General features: G+C 39.7%; 2 protein-coding genes across 2 annotated transcripts; both read right to left on the bottom strand.

Moving 5' to 3' along the window:
- Positions 1-4877: 4877 nt before the first annotated feature.
- LOC110731607 (BON1-associated protein 2-like) lies at positions 4878-6384 on the bottom strand. The gene has a single exon (XM_021911477.1). The coding sequence runs from the start codon at positions 6038-6040 to the stop codon at positions 5216-5218; it is 825 nt and encodes a 274-aa protein (XP_021767169.1). The 5' UTR covers positions 6041-6384; the 3' UTR covers positions 4878-5215.
- Positions 6385-7207: 823 nt separating this feature from the next.
- On the bottom strand, positions 7208-13638 carry LOC110731606 (BAG family molecular chaperone regulator 6). The gene is made up of 3 exons (XM_021911476.1): positions 13345-13638; positions 9196-11316; positions 7208-9054 (listed from the first exon to the last, which is right to left on the bottom strand). The coding sequence occupies exons 2-3, from the start codon at positions 11254-11256 to the stop codon at positions 7381-7383; spliced, it is 3735 nt and encodes a 1244-aa protein (XP_021767168.1). The 5' UTR covers positions 11257-11316; positions 13345-13638; the 3' UTR covers positions 7208-7380.
- Between the last annotated feature and the right edge of the window lie 7510 nt (positions 13639-21148).

Here is a 21148-nt window from a genome sequence, read left to right as displayed (position 1 = left end):
CTTAGCAATGAGCAATTACTTTTGACAAAGAAAACCAAATTAGATACTGACCTCACTTTTCACCTAATTAAAAGACGTACGATCACCATTGATGAGCTAGCTAGTATTCTATACTAGTAATTAACCACCATTTATGCCTTTCTTCACTTTTTCAACAAGGCTATACTGTCACACATTAATTTAATTTATTGCACATCAAATTATTTCTACTTAATAATTATATCAATATTTAATTAATAAGTCTTGAATATAATATACTCCATTGAAAAATTTGTAAAGTGTTATTATCATGCATGGTTGTCATTCTTTCCCCTAATTCAACTACTTGTGCTAAGCCAAAAAGTTTGGGATACGTAGTCTTATATAGTAAAGAACTAAAGACGCGCCGACCCTTCACGATTAATTTTGAGCTTTTTTATTTTATTTGAATTTGGACGTAAACTAAGGTAATGTGAGATTTGTCCAATTTGAGAGATCATCGTCATTTTCATTTATCTATGATAGTGATGGGATTGCATATTGCTTGGCTTAGGTTGTTTAATCATGTAGGTACAACATTGCCATTATATTGGAAAAGAATACAAAGTATAATGCATGTCTTGTGTGTTGCTCATTCATATATACTCCATTAGTTGCTGATGTAGGAGACTATATTAAAATATATAGACCTTGTTATTCATCAACTAGTTTTGATATGATGTATGCATTTAGCCATTTACCTACTGTATAATAAGTAGATTACTTGTTTCTAATAAGTTAATCAAATTTGGAGATAATAATCTCACTCTATTCATTAAAGATGAGTTACTTACTTGGAGGATAAACCAACACGCACTCTTTCATGCATGTCATAATTGAATTGTCCGTGCTAAAGTGTTTGGGTTTGGGATTGTTAACTCCAACACACTTGCTACATACTTTCAAATTACTTTACAAAGTTTTTAAAACCTAAAATAAAACTAATTTTTTCGGTTGAGTTTTGTGAAACTTGGATTTTGTTAGTTCACCACAAAATGATTGCATTTCAATTCCAGAGTCATGTACAAAAAAATTTGATTAAGAAGAAGAGAGATTATGCATATATGCATGCCTTCATATAAAAGTTAAAAAAGTTTACAATGCTTAGTATAGAGGGCAAGCATATACTTTGTACGAGGATTTTTATATTTCTACAAAAATAAAAATAAATTAAAAGAAAGAAAAGAGGAGGGAAATGCACTAGCTTATTGGTGGATGCACGTTAAAGCGTGGGCCTTTAGAAAAGCACCACATGCAAAGTTGTAGTGTTTAGTACTAAAAACTAAAAAGGTTTTGCACTTATTTGTTTGTTGAGAAATATTTAGAAACATTAAAAAGTAAATAATTTTTTTTTTCTTAAGAATGAATTAGTGATGCTGGGTCACTTTGAGTTGTAGGCAAAATCAGGGGTATTGACCTACTCCATATCTTAGTTGTTGCTTTTCTTTGTAGCCAATTATAAAGTGGTCTTCGATCTTGATCATTAGAGCTTTCCATGCTGCCACGAGTTATTATTAATTTTTTGATTCTAGATGTTAGGTTTAATTTTGTTGTTTAGGTCATGTTGAGAAATTTAAAATAAATAAATGAATAACTTTTTGGTGATTTAGCACTTTGTATGGTATTATCTTCACCTCTTTTGATTCAAAGGGGCAATTATAACAGAAATAACTATTGAGTAATTTTAAAGTATAGTCTATTTTTGATAAATTATTATACGCTTTTTAATCCTATGTGTTCTTATTCAAACCCTAATTAATCTTGATATATATTCTCGTAATACAATTAATAATCTTTCCAAGAATGTGAAAAAAAGAAATTACAGGTAAAATCAGAATTCTTATTTCATCGTACGATCTAGCTTGGCTGGCCATCCATCGCATGTTCAATCTTCTAGTTTTGTCACCATTGACTTAGAGAATAGCTCTTTGTAGCTAGCAAATAACCTTCAAGTTGGATCAATACAAATTATACAATGCTAATACTACCTAATTTAATCAAGATCACACGGTCATTAACAAATGCAAACAGTTTATATGCTACAAGCAAAGCACAATAATCAAACATTGTCTATGTTGTCAAAAAAGAATAGAAAAAAAAAAAAGAAGCAATATTTAGGTATTTAGGTTAATAACGAACAAAATAAAAATGGTGGGTAGTACAAAAGATAAAATTGGGTAATGCTACTGTCGTAAAGATTGAGTGTACTTGCATTCAATTAAAAACCAACTAATATCGAGGATGCACCTTTTATCATTTTTGGTTGCACTTGAATGATCCTTCTTTTTATACCCTTTAAGTTGATTTTGGATGTTGACACTTCAAAATTTTTTTGGGTGGGTCTATTTTTATTATTTGTAAAATAGTAAATATACTGATAAATTATACATTATGACTGTATCCCAGCTTAATTGCCATGCAATTTGGCTCATCCACTTTCTATGATCGGAAAGATCTTGAATGTCACCCACTAATGATAGATATAAATTCAACTAATGGAAAATTAAAATGTATGTACTTCGTTTTATATGACTATAGCTTTATTATTTATTACTATATCATATGAGACTATATACGAGTATACAATAAAATGTAAATCACATATTTTTTTAGTGTTCCACCGCTTCACCATTTGAGTTAATTTGGATTTGAAAATCATTCTGGTTGGTTAGGTTCAACTCCCCTCCCAATTATTATTGCGGGGGATTGAATACGCAGTCTTCCCTACCAAGTATAGTCCTAATCACCACCATTAATTGACCTGAAACTCTTATTCAATTTTTTTTTTATTTTTTTTTTTAAAAAGACGGGTGCCTAATACAGATTATACAAGTTTGGCAAGCTACTCATATATATTAACTCATCATATTTTGATAGGAGTATCACCTTACAACATCAAATTTCAAAAAATATTTTTCATACATAATAAATTTTACAGAAATGCTAATTGGTACGAAGAGATTTAAAATTAAATACCGCCCATCAAATTATATATTTTGATATCGATGATCGTATTTCATAAGACTGTACAATGATTTCAAATTTTTAATGACAAAGTTGTTGTGAGACATAGGGAGACAAATAGATAATGCAGGGTAAAGTTGTGGATTTAAACAAAATTATACCTCTCAAATTGCAATTTGCAAGAACATCTTTTTCCTCCATTTCAATTTAACGTAACGAACCAACAACTCCCCAATAATCATATCACAATCAATCAATCACCGTCCATTATTGTGGTCAGAAAATTGATTAAGCTTACAGTACATACATGACATATTTATAGGGCAATTTTGTATGGATAGGGTAAACTCCTAGCTTTGCCTATACATTCATATAATGTTTATGATAATCTATGCACTTATATCAAAGATACTTCACCTCTTATGTAAAAAACTGAGATTCTGATGACTTAGACTTTTACAGACATTAACTACTTTCATTATCTATGGCGATTTGGTAAGAGTAATGTACATATATAATGTATAAATTCATTGCACTCGTACCAAACAATATCAATTAATATGGCTTTTGATTTCATTTCTGAGACGAATTTCACGTAGTATAAGCTTCTCTTCATTTGAAAGAATCAAAACATGGCCTAGTTGCTGTAAATTTCCCTCAAATTTGCCTAGTTGCTGTGAATTCATGTGAAGCACTGGGTTGAAGTTGTACCTTCTTTTGAAGTTGTACCACATCGAGTACTCCGTAATGTGGTTCTCTCTCTGAAATTGCGGGTTGATCGATGAAAACTAGCTTGTACTGCTGAATTTTTTTTATTGTCTATACGTAAGTTGTTTCACATTAGAGAAAACCACATTACGGAGTACTCTATGCGGTGAAGTCATTCCTATGATCACAACATGAAACCTCTTTAAGCGTGTATATATGATACATGAATAAATGTGTATGTTTCAAATCCAAAGTTTAAAGTTTAACGGATATTTTACCACAAAATTCTGCAGTTGTATATTGCATAGAGTAGAAAAAGATAAAATTTGAATTTGCAATTGTAAACTGAGATCAGATTCACTAGTTACAATCCCACAGCAAAGTCTGAAGTTGTGTGTAGAAAGATAATTGGGAGGCAAAAAAGCCTATGAAAACGGGAGTAGATCCTAAAGCATTATGCATAAATAATTATTATGATGTCAGGCATGTATAGCAAGCAGTTATGCCAGCCAATCCAGCTGTGTTAGCTGTTTCTAAGAGTCTAAGACTAACCATGACACTATCTGAGGCTACTAAACAGCTATGCTCACCTTGTTCAGGTTAAGTGGTTAAGCCACCACTTGTCAGAAATGAGTGCAGTAAGTCAGCAACAGTGTTAAGACTCAGTTTAAAAGTTTGGCTACTAAACCCTTTTACTTGTTCAGGGCCTTCATTTGGATTGGGCCATTTCAACTCTACACATCTACAACTATCTGCCATAAAAGGCCATTAGACATCAACCTTGTAACATGGACTACTTGCTACTAATTAAGTCAATTGAGTGGGCTTGTTAATGATTTGGCTAGTTAATAAGTTTACTGGTGGAGGCCTCAACCAACGGCAGTGGCTGAGCTCGTAAGGCTGATTGTCGAGGTGGTTAAGGACAGTGGTGTCGTAGAAGGGTGAACATTGGAGGGTGCGAGACCATTCAGATCAAGGTGAAAACAGGAAAAGGGGGAATAAGGATGGATTATATGGGCCTACATGGCCAATTGGTCATGGCTATGATCATTGGTTTATAAACCAAAGACTTGAAATTAAACCATCACGTTTGCCACGAAGGAATTATTATTAGTTTATTACTCCTTATGTACCTCTATTTTAAAATGACATTATCAAGCGAGACTTGAAAAACATCGAACATGGTATATGGTAAACAATTTCAAGGAGCAAATCAATTGATCAAACAAGCAACAAATATACTTAGTACATTAGCTTGAAATATATCACCATCTCAAAAGATTAGAAGCACATACTTATACACATACATGATACATCTATCCATTGGCTAGGCTGTGGACTCTGTTTTAGCTAAAGAACTACCAACAATTCAAGAGACTACTTTTATTAATAACAACATAAAAGTTTGGGACTCTAATTAAAAAAGATTAAGCAACTTAATATCCTATATGAGCAGTAATTCATCAAGGATAGATATACCACCATAACCCTCGGATTCAATCTCATCCGTCCATCATCATCGTCATCATCTTCCGGTCTCGAGATCCAACGCATCTAAAGCCTCGATATCTTGATCAGGACTGAAATGTATCTTCTTCTGAAACCCTAAACCACACAGGATCATACCACCTTCTCCCTTACTTTTTCCCGCCATTTCTCTCCTCCCATTCAACTCCTTCAGCACATTCGACGCCGAAGCCGTCGATGAGTTCGACGCAGTTGACTCACTCTCATCGGAGTAATCAACCGAGTCACCGCCGCATGACTCGCTGCCGGAACTCAAATCGGAAACACCACGACGATGATGATTTCTCCGGCGACGATGATGAGTTTCCCCCATGAAATCACGGTAACCAATCGCCGACACTCCGGCGAGTGAAAACCCTAACTCCGACAACGCATCAATCACCATTGCTCCAACGTTCAGAATTCCATGGAACCTTCCAGAAGAACGTCGAATTTGGACAGCGACGAAAGAAGGAACTCCGACAGAGTGAAGAGAGACACAATTACTGAGGAGAAACCTAACGGAACCGAGAAGCGCGTCTTTGAGAACACCGACGGCGAAGATATCGACGGTGAATGAGGAAGTATCGGAGGCGAGAAATTCATCGGAAACCCTAAAAATGAATTTGTCATTCCAAGAAGGGTTTTCACCGCCGATACGATCGACGCGAGATCGGAGTTTGCGAGAAGCGTCAATGTAAGCGACGGCGTAGGTTTGGAGGCGTCGGAGATTGGTGGAAGGAGGTTTGAGATTTTGGGCGGAGATCAGGTTGATCTCAAGAAGATGGGTGGTTTGATGGGATGGTGTTGGTGTAAGTGGTGGAAGAGATGCAGGGGAATTCATTTCTTTCAAGAAAGTTCTTGAAATTCAAGGTTTTTGTGGGTTTTATGGGTGGTGATGAAGGTGGTTATGGTGGTGTGGTGGTGGTGATAGAGGCGGCGGCGGGGAGAGGAGAGAGAGGAAAAGGCCGCGCAGGAGTGTGGTGAATCCCAGAAGAGTGGAAAATGAGAGTGATGGCGTATATATACGGTCTGATTTTTTTTTTGTTTTTTGTTTTTTTTAGGAATGATTTTTTTGTTTTTTGTCTGATTTTTTATTTTGTATTTTGTCTGATTTTTTTTTTTTTTTTTATTTGGGAGTTGACAGTTGTCATACAATGGCATGGCACAGCTGGGTTTTTCTACCTTTTTTTTTTTTTTTTTTATGGGGAAGGTCATTCCGAAAAAAAACCCCACAATATTGGAATAAACAGAGTTTGGAATTAATCGTGAGGCAACAGCTCTTAATCTCGTATAAGCAATTTTTTTTTTTTTTTTTTTTTTTGAATGGGTATAAGCAAAATTAATTTGTATAAATTGATTGTACCCTTGCTATGTACAGGTTAGCTAAAATATTCATAGAAATTTAATTGATTTGTTTCCATATGTTATTGATTGTAAATGATATGCAACAATGCAAATGATAATGTAGAGATATTTTCTTTTTCGGGTTGATTTAGTTAGTTTTTTTTGGGCAATATATGATTTTTGCGTAAATTAATGAAGATTGATGGAATTCTCTTATTCACAAATCACAATAAAAATATAGATCTTCTATTCCGTAATATTGTTCTCCCTGCTATTGTAAGTATATAGGCCGAACTTACTAGAACGATTTGGATCTAGCTTATTTCATGTTATTATATTTTGAAAATAAATTTTGAAAATATAATTTTTTTTATTTTAATAAAAGACATTTCACACACAATTTCAGATTAAGTTTTACTTGTCCTCGTACAAAACACAATGTAGACAGTGCTAAAGAAAAAAGTTTAACACTTTGTAAATAAAGCACAGAATTCTATTGATAGACAAGCCCAACTTTCCTCAGTAAAATTTTCATGCTATATCATTAACTTTAAAGCAGTCACAGACACCCTAACAAATCTCAACTTTCAAGTTCAATTTCCTTCAAGCCATCTACTCAAGTGATCATTCTGATGATCAGGTTCACAAGATTGAACAATTTAACTGTTGCAGATTTGCAGAAATTAAGAGGAACTTCTACCAAAAAAAAAAAAAGGGAATTGTTCTTTTATTTGTAACAGTGACAAATATACAACCATTTCAACTTTACCACAGAAGGTCATTCCATATACATGCACTCATACAAACACTCACAAATTCAACATTACAAGAGTACGTTCAGGATGCAATGCCTAGTGACCTTTCTCTTGGTGAGCCATTAGCAGGTTTCCCACACGAAGAACGGGAGACTTTTGGATGCTTTGCTGATTTTACGCTTTTCTTCTTTGCCAGCTTCTTTTGCAAATCTTTCACCTTCCCATTCAAGCTAGATATGACTTCTTGCTGCTCCTTTCCAGCAGCAAGTAGCTTTTCTAGCATCTCTCTTAGCTTCACATTCTCTTCTACTATTTTCTTATCAATCTGTTCATCCTTTGTACCCCCTACAACCGAGCTTTGATCATCCAAGGATTCTCCCATAGTTCCTTCTTTCTCTTTAGATTGCTGCACATCAGATTCAGGAAGTTCTGGCTTAACAGTTTCAGATTCGTTCCCCTGGTCACCAGATAAGAACTCTGATGTATACTCATTGTAGTCAAATGGATCTATGAGTGATGTAGTACTTGAAGAACATTCCACATTGCTTTCTAAGCTCTCCACCCTAAACTGATCCTCGTTTTCTTTATGAGGTGGGAATTCAACACCACCTTCTACCGGAACACCAGGCGCCACTGCAAAGACCTCCCCTTCACCAGCTTCTGGAAGCTTGCTGTCTACCTCCTCCATAACTGGAATTTCAATGTTTGCAGGGACGACATTAGATCCAGTTTCCTGGCCATTTATGGTCTCCTCGCTAGACATTTCAAGGGCCTCGTGATTTTCATGCTCATTGGCTACAATTCCCTCATTTCCTGCTTCTAGCCCCTTGCCAGGTTGATCCACCTCTTGATCACTGTTCGAGTTTCCTGAAGTCTTAGCCTCAGTTAGCTCCTTGCCATCATCTGGAGAACTGAGCTTGGAAGCGCCTAAATCATGCTCTGTCAGTGAAATCTCCATTTTGTCATCTTCCTCGACAACCTCTACTGGCAGTTCAGAGAGAAAATCTGCTTCGTACTCCCTATTTCCAGCAATGTCACTCTGCCCTGCTGTGTCTTCAGCGATGTTATCATTAGAGAGAAACTCCTCATTGACCTCTTGAGGCAGTAATGGCTGATGTTCCTCCTGATCCTTGATTCCAGAGACCAGATCATTCTGCACTGTTGTCTCCTTAACAGGGCTCATGGTAACTAAAGACTCCTCCTCAACAACCTCTTGAGGTAGTTCAGAAAGCAGATTTGCTTCCTGATCTTTGTTCCCATGTACCATGTCATCCTCCATGACTGTGTCCATTACAGGTCTTGCATTGACTAATGACTCTTCAGATTCTATTGGTGATTGTCCCTGGACAGTATCACTTGCATTCGGCTCCTCTATTATTTCAGAAACCAATCCAGCTGCTACAACATCCCCATTTCTTCTTGCTGGTGACATCACATTCTCATCTTGAGGTCCTATATGTGATTCCAATTCCACAACTGATTCTTCTTTAGTGTTACTGTAACTTTGAGAACCGCCCAAAACATCCTGACAAAGAGGAGATTGACTTGAAGATAAGTCATTTGAGTTAATCCCCTCCCTTTCAGATGCGCCATTATCTCTATGTAAGCTGGAGCCTTCAGAAGATTTTCCAACACTTTCATTAACCTTCTCAAAGCCAGGACACTTTTGGCTCGTTATGTTGTCAAGCTTTTCTTGTAAACTAATCAACTCTTTTGCCACAGATTTCCTGACATCTCGTACACTTTCATGCAATCCCTGGAACTCAAAAAAGTAAGCATAACTTACGTGATAAAAATATATATGGTGACTAATTTAAAACATAGACATAACACACATAGTGTGCCAAGAAAAAGGAAATGATGTAAAGGAAAAAAAGAAAATGAGCCAATTGTATACCTGTATAGAATCCAGCTTCAGCAGCAGATTCATTATCGTCTCCCCAATAGCTACTTTCTCCTTGTCTTCTATGGCAGAACGAGACTCGAGATCTTTAATAAGGTTTTTGACCCGAATGGCCTCTTCGTGAACTTTGGCAATGTGTTTGAGCTTTTTTATTGGTTCCCATCTTCTAACATTGTATCCACGATATGCAGACTGTATAACAACAGCTGCTTCCATATCTGACATGACTTTTCTCTTCTGATTGCTTTCTTGCTTAGATCCACCAGCAATTGCTACTTGTGGTCCTTTTGATTGCACCTTATCAACACTACCCTTCTTATCTTCTGGTTTATCAATATCAGCCTGTTGCATTACCATATTCTCTGCACTGGTTACCTCATCTTTCAAATTTTGTGAGCCTTCTTTTGTGTCACCTGCACCATAAGGTGTACTTTTATTCTGGCCAAGTACCTTCTCCTCTACATCCTTGACTTTTATCTCTTTATTTGGTTGCTTATTATCTTTCTCGGAGCTGGACTCCTCAAAATTTTGTCGTTTTTTGTCACCGGGAGGACTAGGAGACCTTGAGCTTCCATTGCCATTTTTTTTCTTTGGTGGATCAACCCTCAAACAAATTGGAGGAAGCTTAGACTTCTTAGTGGACTGCCTGCTGGTACAATTTTTTGCTGAGTCCTGACTTGCTTTGCTCACTGGTGCTCCATCAACCTTGTGATCATCATCTTTCTTTGACAACTTGTCAACAGACTCATCCAACTGCTTTACGGGGATGATTCTCACGTTACTCTTTTTTTCGGTCCCCTGAGTTCCAACTCTACTGCCATCATCTCCTGCTTTAGTCCTCCCTTTCTCTGCTTCATTATCAATGTGCTCAAGTTTTCTGGGTACATCATTAAAAGCAGGAGACTCTTCAGCAGTGGTTTTCCCTGCAGATCTATCCTCCCAGCCCTTTAAATAATCCTCTATCTGGCCATTATTAGGAATCCATATGACAGGGTATTGCTTACTTAGATCTTTGTTTTCCACATCACGAGCATTCTTTCCACCCAGGTTTCTGCTTTCTTGGTCACAACTTTTCATCACATCTCCACCATTCATCAGTTGTTTATTTCTATTCAAGACCAATGGAATCCATCCATTCCTTGTATTTGGATTTTGTTCAATTGATTGCACATTCTGGTGAGGCTTCCTACCAGATGCAGAGCCTTCAATTTCGTTCCGGCTTCTGTTCTCTTGGCCATGACTGTGCATTGTGTCTCCACCATCCATTAGTTGTTTAATGTTGTTTAAGTCCAATGGGAACCATCCATTCCTTACGTTTGGATCCGGTTCTGCAGATCGTGTATTCTGGTGAGGCTTCCTGCTTAGAGAACCTTCATTATCCTGTGCTTCTGTCTCAGTAGGTCCCCATTGCACCTGAGGCTTCTTCGAGTACGGCAATACTTGCTGTCCACTGGCCTCATTTTCCACCAACCTTCTCGGCTGCTCCTTGTTCATCATATATTCAGGTGGAATCCACATGATTGGATATTGAAAGTTTTTTGCACCAGCAGGCAACAATGATTCAGTTTTCTTCGTCTCAACATCTGGCTCATGCTCTTCAATCTTGACACTATTCCGTCCTTTCATGTGGCACGGATGATTTGAACATTCACAGCAATGATGTTGATCTCTCAATACACTCTTGTCATATTCATATTTGGGTAGCTCCATGGAATAATGTGGAGGTGGGGCATAGTACATAGAGTGAAATTGAGGGTAAGGAGGATAGCCACCACAAAAGTGATTGTAAGTTGGTGGTGGTGGTGGTGGGAAATGAGAGCAGGGTGGTCTGAAATTGTAATAAGTAGGATGCTGACCATGAGAGCAGCAACTATGGCACTGCATCGGAGCTGGATAACCATAATTGGGAGGTAAAGACTCAGGCATGCAAGAGGAGCTTGGTTGGTCTTCCTTCATTTGAGGAACACCTTCCCAGCTTGGGTTATAATACTGAGTAGAAGGCATTTGATTTGTCTGATAAGGGTAAGAATTCATTCCTCTGTAAACTGGATACATCTTTACCACACTTGTTTAAGACGAAATTTTGCTAGTCTAGTAGATATGCCACTAAAACAGCTGCAACCAGAATACAAGAACAAACAGTAAAACTGTGAGTAACTTAACAAGCATAAGGATCACAAAACATGTGACAGTTAAGATGGGCAAATTATATATCCAAACACAAAAGTTTTAATGCTATACTGGAAAAAAGGAGCACCTTAGCAAAACTATATTGACTACTCAGGCATGTAGGCCATGTAACACAAGATATAATTTCTAACTAAAGGCCCCAAATCTGCCATGAATACTACGCAATGCATCATGTTTCAAGCTGCAACCCTTTTAAATAACAAAGATGTTTGATAAAAATGAACAATTCAGTGATGCTAAGAAGTCGTGAAAAAGAGAAACAAAGACTCAAACTAGAATGCTGAATAAACAGCAGAATTCCAAGCAATGTGACCAATAGAAGGTATGTGATGAATGTGCTACCTAATGCATCAGGTAACATATTCTCTAACCTTGATGGGAAAGGTAACTAGGAACAAGAACTAGAAAGCACTAAGCTGCTAAGACATGCTCATCATTATTGCTTCAAAGAATAAGGTAATAAATACTACATACAAGTAGTACTACACCTCTAATAATCCTTTAACCAAAAAACCTCTAATACTCCGAGCTAGGGGCTGACCCTATAGTTTTACCTCTAGTTGAATTGTACCCTCGCTCTTCCCATCACTCAATTTATAGAAGGGTGATTAGAAAATTTTGTGACTCTTGAATTCATATCAGATAATAACATCTCTACTGTGACTCTTGAATTCAGATGGATAGTATACATATTGATGCTAATTTGCTAAGTTCTTGTTCTTAAATTTTCTCATAACACTAAAATCGTACCAACATAAGCATAAACAAACTAATCTTATATCTTCCACTGGACACGGATCAACATCAACCTGCTACTATCAAATCAACTTCATAATCCATATTTGATAGTATCACATTCACATTCATGATAGTATCAACCTTATGAAAGATATAATGCAAATAATGAAGAAATGTCTGATCAGGGTCTTCTTTTTGTGATTAGGTGCAAATGGGGGCTGGGAAGTGGTGGTTTATGGTAGTAGTTGCTTGCAATTTACGTTCTTATGGTCATGTATCTAACTTCGAATGCAATAAAGAAAGACAACCTTATTGGCTAATTGCTGTTCAGTTGGCCATTATGTTACTCTTGGTGGTGGTATTTATATGTTTATGGCTGCTCTCTGTGGACTAGCCTTGTCATTCAATCATGATAATTCCTCGGATTTTATGTGTATGTAATTCATTCATGTGCATCAATTAATCCTCGTACATCTAACTAAAGGAGCTCACAGCTTAAGTAACTGAAGCGGACAGTTTTACAGGAATGAGTACCACTGCATGCTATTCCTGACCCCTGACAATGATTTTGCTGGAAAGGATCAGGTTAGCCTAATTATTAGGGACCTGATACCAAATCTTATTAACCCTAAGTCCCTAATAATTTATACACAATTATGATGATTCATAAGGTTATTTTGCCGTCTTCAATAAAAATTTCCTACCCAATCTTGAATCAATAAAACATCAAAACTTTGAAGAAAATTACTAACTTAAACAACCCTAATTGACCTCCCAAAATTCATTAAGTTCTCCGAAACCTCTGTTCCAGAACAACCTCCATAATCAATAATCATTTCCCAGGCAAAAAAGAGTGAATAAACTGACAAAGTCCAATTCTCGCATCATCAAATTCACTAGCCTAATTTGCAAAATTTCAGATATGAACCAATTCAGTATGAACTAAATTATCCAAAAACGTACCACATTCACATTCACATTCACATTCACATTCACATTCACATTCACGTATTAATATTCCTTTTCGGTTTGCCAGAAATTGGGGAATTAGATAATTATGAACCAACATTATACAATCAATCATACAAGAACAAATGAAAATGAAAACGAAATCATCAATCGAAATTATAAAAGCAAACTTTCCAATATAAAATCAAACTACAACATTGTAAATTAAATTTAATCGCCCAAAAGCAAAATCGAGAGAAATCTTACAGCTAATTGAAAAACCGCCAAACGATCCGCAATTCCCAATGACTCAGTTAACAGTGTAAAATCGGTCCACAAACCCAGAAAAATTAGACTGAGGCTTTGTTTCGAGCTCTTTTTTTCAAATTTTGTGATCTGCAGAAAAGTCTGATTTTTTTTTTTTTTTTGAAGTAATAAGAAATGGATTCTTCGGGAAAGTGTTCATATACTGACATTATGAACTAAGCAGAAGGAGCGCGAAAGAAAGAGATATTCAACCGTTAAGGTGGTTCCAGATTCTTCCCGCAACTCTTGTTTCTGGATTTTTCCTTGTGACATCACATGACCTTCTAGAATTCTAAACCTAGCCCAACCATTTTATTTTGTGACATTTATTTTCCCAATTCTTTTTTTTTTTTTTTTTAAAAAAAACGTTTAATTATTAGTAATTTATATAGTATTATAATAATAATATCTATACTAATAATATATTAAACAGTGTTCAACCGTAAATATTATGTCATGTCACCATGTAAGAACATCTAAGCCAATTAACAACCATGTTATAAATATGAAATTAAATATATATAATTGAAAATCACAAGGACTAATAAAAAAAAAGGGAAAAAAAACACCAAAAGTATTAAATACATATAATCACAAGTTTAATTAAAATAGCAATCCGGTGCAACGCTTGGGCTACACACTAGTTGATTAATGAAAAATTGATATAAAAAATTATCACCTTGAAACAAAACTAATACAAACATTTCTGCTTGATAAAAAATTTCAAAAGGATATAAGCTACTTCGTATTAAAAACGTTAAAAAAACGTTTAATAATTTATACCGTTCAATAATAATAATATCTATACTAATATATTAAAAAGGCGTTTCTAACAAAGTCTATATGCCACGTAAACCCTTACACTTACGTCACGTCACATATTCAAACTCTCATTATGCCATATCACCACTCAAACAACCGTAATCATTATGCCATGTCACCGCAACTCTATATAAAAACATAAGCATAGGGAGATTCGAACATACACCCAACCTCTTGTAAGAAAGATGGTTATTTAACCATCTAAACCAATTAATAACCATGTTATAAATATGAAAGTAAATGTATATAGTTGAAAATCACAAGGAATAATAAAAAAAGGAAAAAAAAAAATACCAAAAATATTAAATACATATAATCACTAGTTTAATCAAAGTAGCAATCTTGTGTAACGCTTGGGCTACACACTAGTTGATTAATAAAATATTGATATAAAAGATTATCACCTTGAAACAAAACTAATACATACATTTCCACTTGATAAAAAATTTCAAAAGGATATAAGCTACTTCATATTAAAAACGTTAAAATTTTCTAATTTTTTATCACATAAATAGTACATAATAAATTGGGTAGAATTTCAATAAAGAACGTGGCAATTTTCCACGGTGTATCATATATTCTCCCTATAACTTTGGTCTTGCAATGTTTCTTACTTCACTCTATGGTTAACCTATTACAAATATTTATAGTGAACACAAAACTTTAAATATACCATAGGCGTTAAACATGGTTATACTTGGAAATGAGTCGGGTCAACACAAGGTCGCCACATTATGAGAGACGTGCATGATGTGGGCCATGGGCCATACATATAAATATATGATACGACTACAATAGGATAATCCCCATGTCAACTCATTTATTTTCGATCGATTTACCAACTATTATTTCTTACTAAGGAAGCTTGTTGGACATTAATACAGTATGTGAATCATGTTATACATAAGCCTCGTTTACGAAAAATCGACACAACCTACGACTTTTTATTGGTCTACTTCCGACTTGTTCCCAGCTCCAAAAATAGATAAATAGAGATTTTTAGAGTGCTTCATAGTCTTAATTGTAAATTTATAATAATATATAAAACAAAAGATTGTATTAAATTTATATTAATATAGACTAAAAAATATTGTATTAAATGTACAAAGTTATAATCTTCATAAAAAAAATTAGAGTATTTTATAACATTAGTTGAGAGTGAAGGATAGCTTAAGTGGTTAGAACTCCCCTTTCTCGCCCTTATGGCTCTCTAAAAACACACACACACTGTTTCGGGGTTTTTTGATGTGTCCTGCGGGAGAGTTACAATTCCAAGAATGCCCTTCGACGCCTGTGCCTGCAAAAACACGAAGACTCCTGGGGGTAGGAGCTCCGCCTCCGACGATCAAGTTAGTAAAGATACGGGAGGTAGAATGCACGTAATGTGGAAGTTACTTCTCGCGTAATGGGAGAATTCGGCAATTAATATTGCTCGGGGTAAGTGTTTTTCTTTTTGAGGAGTATTCAATGTGAACAACCAATGTTTTTCGCCCCCATTAATGAGGGTCCTTCCACTATTTATAGTGGGGAAGGGATGGTTCCCCTTTTAGGGTTTAGAGGACACGTGTCAGCAGAGGATTGGAGCACTGCTGACCAACGGCTGGAGGCCACGTGTCACTAGGCCATTGGGCCACGTGTTTAGGGTATTTTTACCCCAAACATTTGCCCCTCACTGGTGCTGACGTGGCAGGGTGCCACGTGGCGCCGGTGAAAGGTTACTCTTCAGATTCCTTTTGAAGGATGGAAAAGCAGAAGGCGAAGAGTCACGACTTTTCACCTTCTGGGACAAATTCTATAAATAGGAGAAGATGTCCCCCGAGCTCTCATTTACAAACTTTGCCAAATTTCTGAAGATTTGAGAGCAGCCGGCAATTTGAGAGTTGAGAGCATTCGGAGTTGAGATTCGTTGAGAGCAACCGGTCTACAGACCGTCTGGGTCGTTGCAAGCTAGCCAAAGGTTTTCGAGAGGGTAATCAGAGAAACCCAGCCGGATTTTGAACCGCCTGCGTCTTCGCAAGCATCCCAGAGAATTTCCAGATTTTCTTCTAGGTACCGTCTCTATTCTTTCTAGCTTTTTCATGTATTTTCGTTTGAGTCTTTTACTCGCATTTTTGTTCATTGGTCCCATAAGTAGATGGACCCCTTATACCCATACCCGGAACCTAGCTTTGAACTCAGCCGGTTTATTAGTACGGCTGAGTCTAGAACTGGGTCTGCCGCCTCTGTTCTTTAGGACAACCCTTTTTCAACACCCATATCGACCGACTCTGTGTCTGTGCAGGACACCATGGCCAGAATCCGGTCTACTGCCAGAGATCCCAACTACAGAAGTGGGAGCTCAGATGAGCAGCCGCCTGAGGTCCCAGCTTCAGGCGGTGAAATAGAGCATGGAGAGGTAGAGCAGAGAGGCTCACCCGGGGGCGCTCCTAGCACCCCGGGTGATAGCATTTTAAACGAAGAGAGTGCTCCCCTCCAGGAGACCAGAGAGCAGGTAGGCTCTGATAAGGAGGTCTCCAACTCCCCAGCCGGCTCTGATGCCGGTCACGTTCAAAGTAGCAGTAGCAGCTACTTAACCGAATCTGAGGATAGCGAGGAGGCGGAGAGGCCTTCCTGGGATAATAGGAACGATCCTCTCATGATCGCCGTCTCTTCCAAGGACCGCGAGCTCATGCGGGCTGCGCTGCCAGATTTTATCAAACGGCGGCCGCTGGGGGGTGACTATACAATAAAGGTCCCGGCTGCTCTGGGAACAATATGGTGGGAGGATGGGCAACCGAACGCGAACGCTTGGTTCGGGTGCTACGAGGCGGCCTTCGTGGCCGGTGTCCGCTTCCCTCTCCATGACACAATAAGAGCCATACTTAGGGGGTATGGCCTAGGTCTCTGGCAATTAACCCCCAACTCATGGGTAAATATTTTAGGGTATATCGCCGCCTGCGAGATGTAGGGCCTCAACCCCGGCTGGGAGGCGTTTGCCCACATGCATTACTTGAGTAGGAGCCCAGGCGGCTGGAGAGCCTGGTATACCTTGACCACCCAGCCCAAATACCTTATGACCTTGGACAAGCCATCCAAATGGTCGGACTGGAAGCACCGGTTCTACTTGGTTAAGGCCCCAACTACGGCAGAGAACAGAGAATTCCGGATCTACAACCGGAAACCAGAACTCTTGGGGACCAAGTGCTGCCTGCCCCCTGTCCCGGAGGATGATAGAGAGACCATCCTTGACTCCGGGTTTTTTGAGTTAGTTCCTGACACCCTCTCATCCGGAGAGATAGTAAGGGTACCTAGAAACTGGGTGCCCAAACATGAATTTTTTAGGGACGAATGCTTCTTGTCCGCTTGTGGTCTAAGCAGCATGTTTAAAAAACGTATGTATTCGGAACTCAGCCGGTTTCTTTCGAACCGGATGCTTTTATTTCCTTGCTTATTTATTATTCTAACCGTGTGCCTTCCTCTGCAGAAGAAGCCAAGAGAATGCTGCCCACCGAGAAGACACCGGCTAGGTCGGCTGCCGACATCCGGAAAGCCAATCTCGAGAAAAAACTTGCTGCCCAGGCGGCGAAGAAGGTATAACCGTCTGATCCTTCTCGTTTATGTCGATCCTTTTATCCCATAACTTATATTTTTCTCGTTTACAGGACGGGAAGCAGATGCCCCGGTCCCTTCAAAAACAGGTCAGGCCTCTGCCGACCCAACAAGAGTCTGCATCCAAGGTGCAGAAGACAGCCGACCGGCAAACTACCGGCGGCAAATCAATAAGGGTCCCAGACGGGCCTGGATCTGCGGATGTGCTTTCTGCCATCCCATTGAGGACCGCACCCGGTCCCTCTGAAGGCCGTTCGGGCCGCCAAGGTAACTTCGACCTTAAACTGCTTGATCTGCCCATGCGGGTCAAGTCTTATTCACAGTCTCGATCGCAGTCGGGGGATTCTCCAATCAGCCGGCAATCTATAGGCAGAGCATATGCGAGTTTCTCACCGTCTGTTTCTGGTGCAGATAATTCTCCCCGCTGGCCGGACGGGGCACAATATGCCCGGGCCATGCTGAAAGCCGTCCCCAGGGACGAGAAGGAGGCGATCCCTGGGATCAACTCCTTTAATGCCGACCGGGTGCTGGTCGACCTGGCCGACGTATGCTCCAACAACCATGCGGTAACTTTCTTGACGTGCATTTTTAAGTATGCAGTATTAACCGGCTGTATTTTTGCAGGCTATGCTGTGCGTAGAGGGGCTCAAACGAGCTTATACCCGCAAGTCTGAGGAGGTAAGGAGAAGCAAACGGGCTGTTGATGACGCCCATAATGTTGCTGACTACTCTTTGTACATGCATGGCTTAGAATCTAAATCTATACGCATGGAACAGGCGGAGAAGACCAAGGCCCTCCAACAGCAGATTGATCAGCTGAAAAACCAAGTTGATCAACTGCAGGCGTCCCTGGATGATGCCAATAAAAAGTTGGCGGAACAGACAGAGCCCCTCCAACGGCTGAGCAAGGCGGAGACTGAAAATGGCCGCCTTGCCAAAGAGAATGAGCGCCTGCGCAAAGAGGCGGCTGCTGCCAATGAGAACTTCAAGGCCACCTTGGAGTCGGAGCAGGAGAGGCTCATTGAAGAGAATGAGCATGACTGTGCAAACCGGATGCAACGGGCGTTTTCCCTCATCCACCCGGAGGCGGACTTCACCGTCTGGGAACTCGCCTACAAATATTCTGATCTTGCCATTTTGGCCGAGGAGGCGAATGAGCCGGGGCCCGGACCTTATGACGCTTGGGTTAAGGAGGAGATTGCGCGACGGCAGGCGGAGGCTGCTGAAGAGGAGGAAGTCGTTCCTGAAGCCGACGCAGCCGTCCACCCTGATCCAACCCAGAACCAACCGGAATAGGACCGGTTCACTGTTCGCCTGGAGTAGCAACTACTTCCCGGCCTGCGCGCCCTGTATTATCTTGTAATAGCACCGGATGAGATGGGCTAAGCTGTAATAATAATTTTTTTGAATATTAACATTTTCACCGGCAGAGCCGGCTTTTGAATGCTTTTTATGTTTCTGCACTTCAATACTAGAATTCTTGTTTTTTTTTTTGTACATATTTCTGCGAGGATAACCAAAAGAACCCCGCCGGTAATACTACCGCTTGGTTCTTCGCCAACTAGGCGAAGAAATTTACTAGGGTTGCCAAGAAGACCCCACCGGTAACACTGCCGTCTGGGTCTTCGCAAACTAGGCGAAGAAATTTGCAAGGATTGCCAAGAAGACCCAACCGGTAACACTGCCGTCTGGGTCTTCGCAAACTAGGCGAAGAAATTTGCAAGGGTTGCCAAGAAGACCCCACCGGTAACACTACCGTCTGGGTCTTCGCAAACTAGGCGAAGAAATTTGCAAGGGTTGCCAAGAAGACCCCACCGGTAACACTGCCGTCTGGGTCTTCGCAAACTAGGCGAAGAAATTTGCAAGGGTTGCCAAGAAGACCCCACCGGTAACACTGCCGTCTGGGTCTTCGCAAACTAGGCGAAGAAATTTGCAAGGATTGCCAAGAAGACCCCACCGGTAACACTGCCGTCTGGGTCTTCGCAAACTAGGCGAAGAAATTTGCAAGGATTGCCAAGAAGACCCCACCGGTAACACTGCCGTCTGGGTCTTCGCAAACTAGGCGAAGAAATTTGCAAGGGTTGCCAAGAAGACCCCACCGGTAACACTGCCGTCTGGGTCTTCGCAAACTAGGCGAAGAAATTTGCAAGGATTGCCAAGAAGACCCCACCGGTAACACTGCCGTCTGGGTCTTCGCAAACTAGGCGAAGAAATTTGCAAGGGTTGCCAAGAAGACCCCACCGGTAACACTGCCGTCTGGGTCTTCGCAAACTAGGCGAAGAAATTTCGACCCAAAACCAAACCGGATGGCGTCTGGGTAATTGCCCCTGGATAGCGGTCTGGGTCTTTGCAAGCCAGGCGACTATCCATATGATATAGCTCGAATATACACTAAGTGCCAACATTAGATTCGGGAGCCAGTCGGTTTATACTGAATTACCGGTCGGGACTTCGCAAAAGAGTCACGCCAGATTAGGATGTCCATTCACCGGTTGGGCCTTTGCAGGCATACCCCTGAATGAATTATGGCCTAGACCAAATGTTTTTAGGCCTGCTCTTAGAGAGTCAGGCGGCGGTACTGAGTACCGGCTGTCCTTCCAAAAAGCGAGCCGGCTGCAAGTTTGGGGTTGCTAGCCTGCCCTTTTTTGGTACGAAGGATCGTCAGGCGGAGTTGTCCGCCTGTGTGATCGCTTAGAACAATTTACCACCCAAATGGGAGATGTTCTCTTCGATGAATTCACCCGTATGGGTGTCACCGGATGAAAAAAGTGAGCCGGCTGCAAGTTTGGGGTTGCTAGCCTGCCCTTTTTTGGTACGAAGGATCGTCAGGCGGAGTTGTCCGCCTGTGTGATCGCTTAGAACAATTTACCACCCAAATGGGAGATGTTCTCTTCGATGAATTCACCCGTATGGGTGTCACCGGATGAAAAAATTAGTTACTGGTGCCGCTTGTGGTAGGCACAAGACATGGCGGTTGTATACAAAATTGAATGTAATTCTCATTAATCATTTGAAAATTTTCAAAAGATGTACAATGCTTAGAAGTAGTATTTTTTGAGGTTATCTACATTCCAAGTTCTAGGCAACTTTCTTCCGTCTGGAGTTTCCAGGCGGTAAGTGCCGTCTCGTACTTCTTCAAAGATCCGGTAGGGTCCCTCCCAATTTGGGGTTAATTTGCCTTGTTCATTGGCCCTACCGGTTGCCTCCATTTTGCGAAGCACAAAATCTCCTTCTTTCAAAGGTCTTTTACGAACCCGCTTGTTGTAGGCTCTAGTCATACGCAGACGGTAGATCTCATGACGCAAGGCAGCATTCCCCCTTCGCTCTGGAAGAGCGTCTAATGCCAACCGCATGG

Source organism: Chenopodium quinoa, unplaced genomic scaffold, assembly GCF_001683475.1.
Source record: "Chenopodium quinoa cultivar QQ74 unplaced genomic scaffold, ASM168347v1, whole genome shotgun sequence".
Taxonomy (NCBI): Eukaryota; Viridiplantae; Streptophyta; class Magnoliopsida; order Caryophyllales; family Amaranthaceae; genus Chenopodium; species Chenopodium quinoa.
Note: the sequence above shows the minus strand (reverse complement) of the source record. Positions and strands in the feature narration are given on the sequence as shown.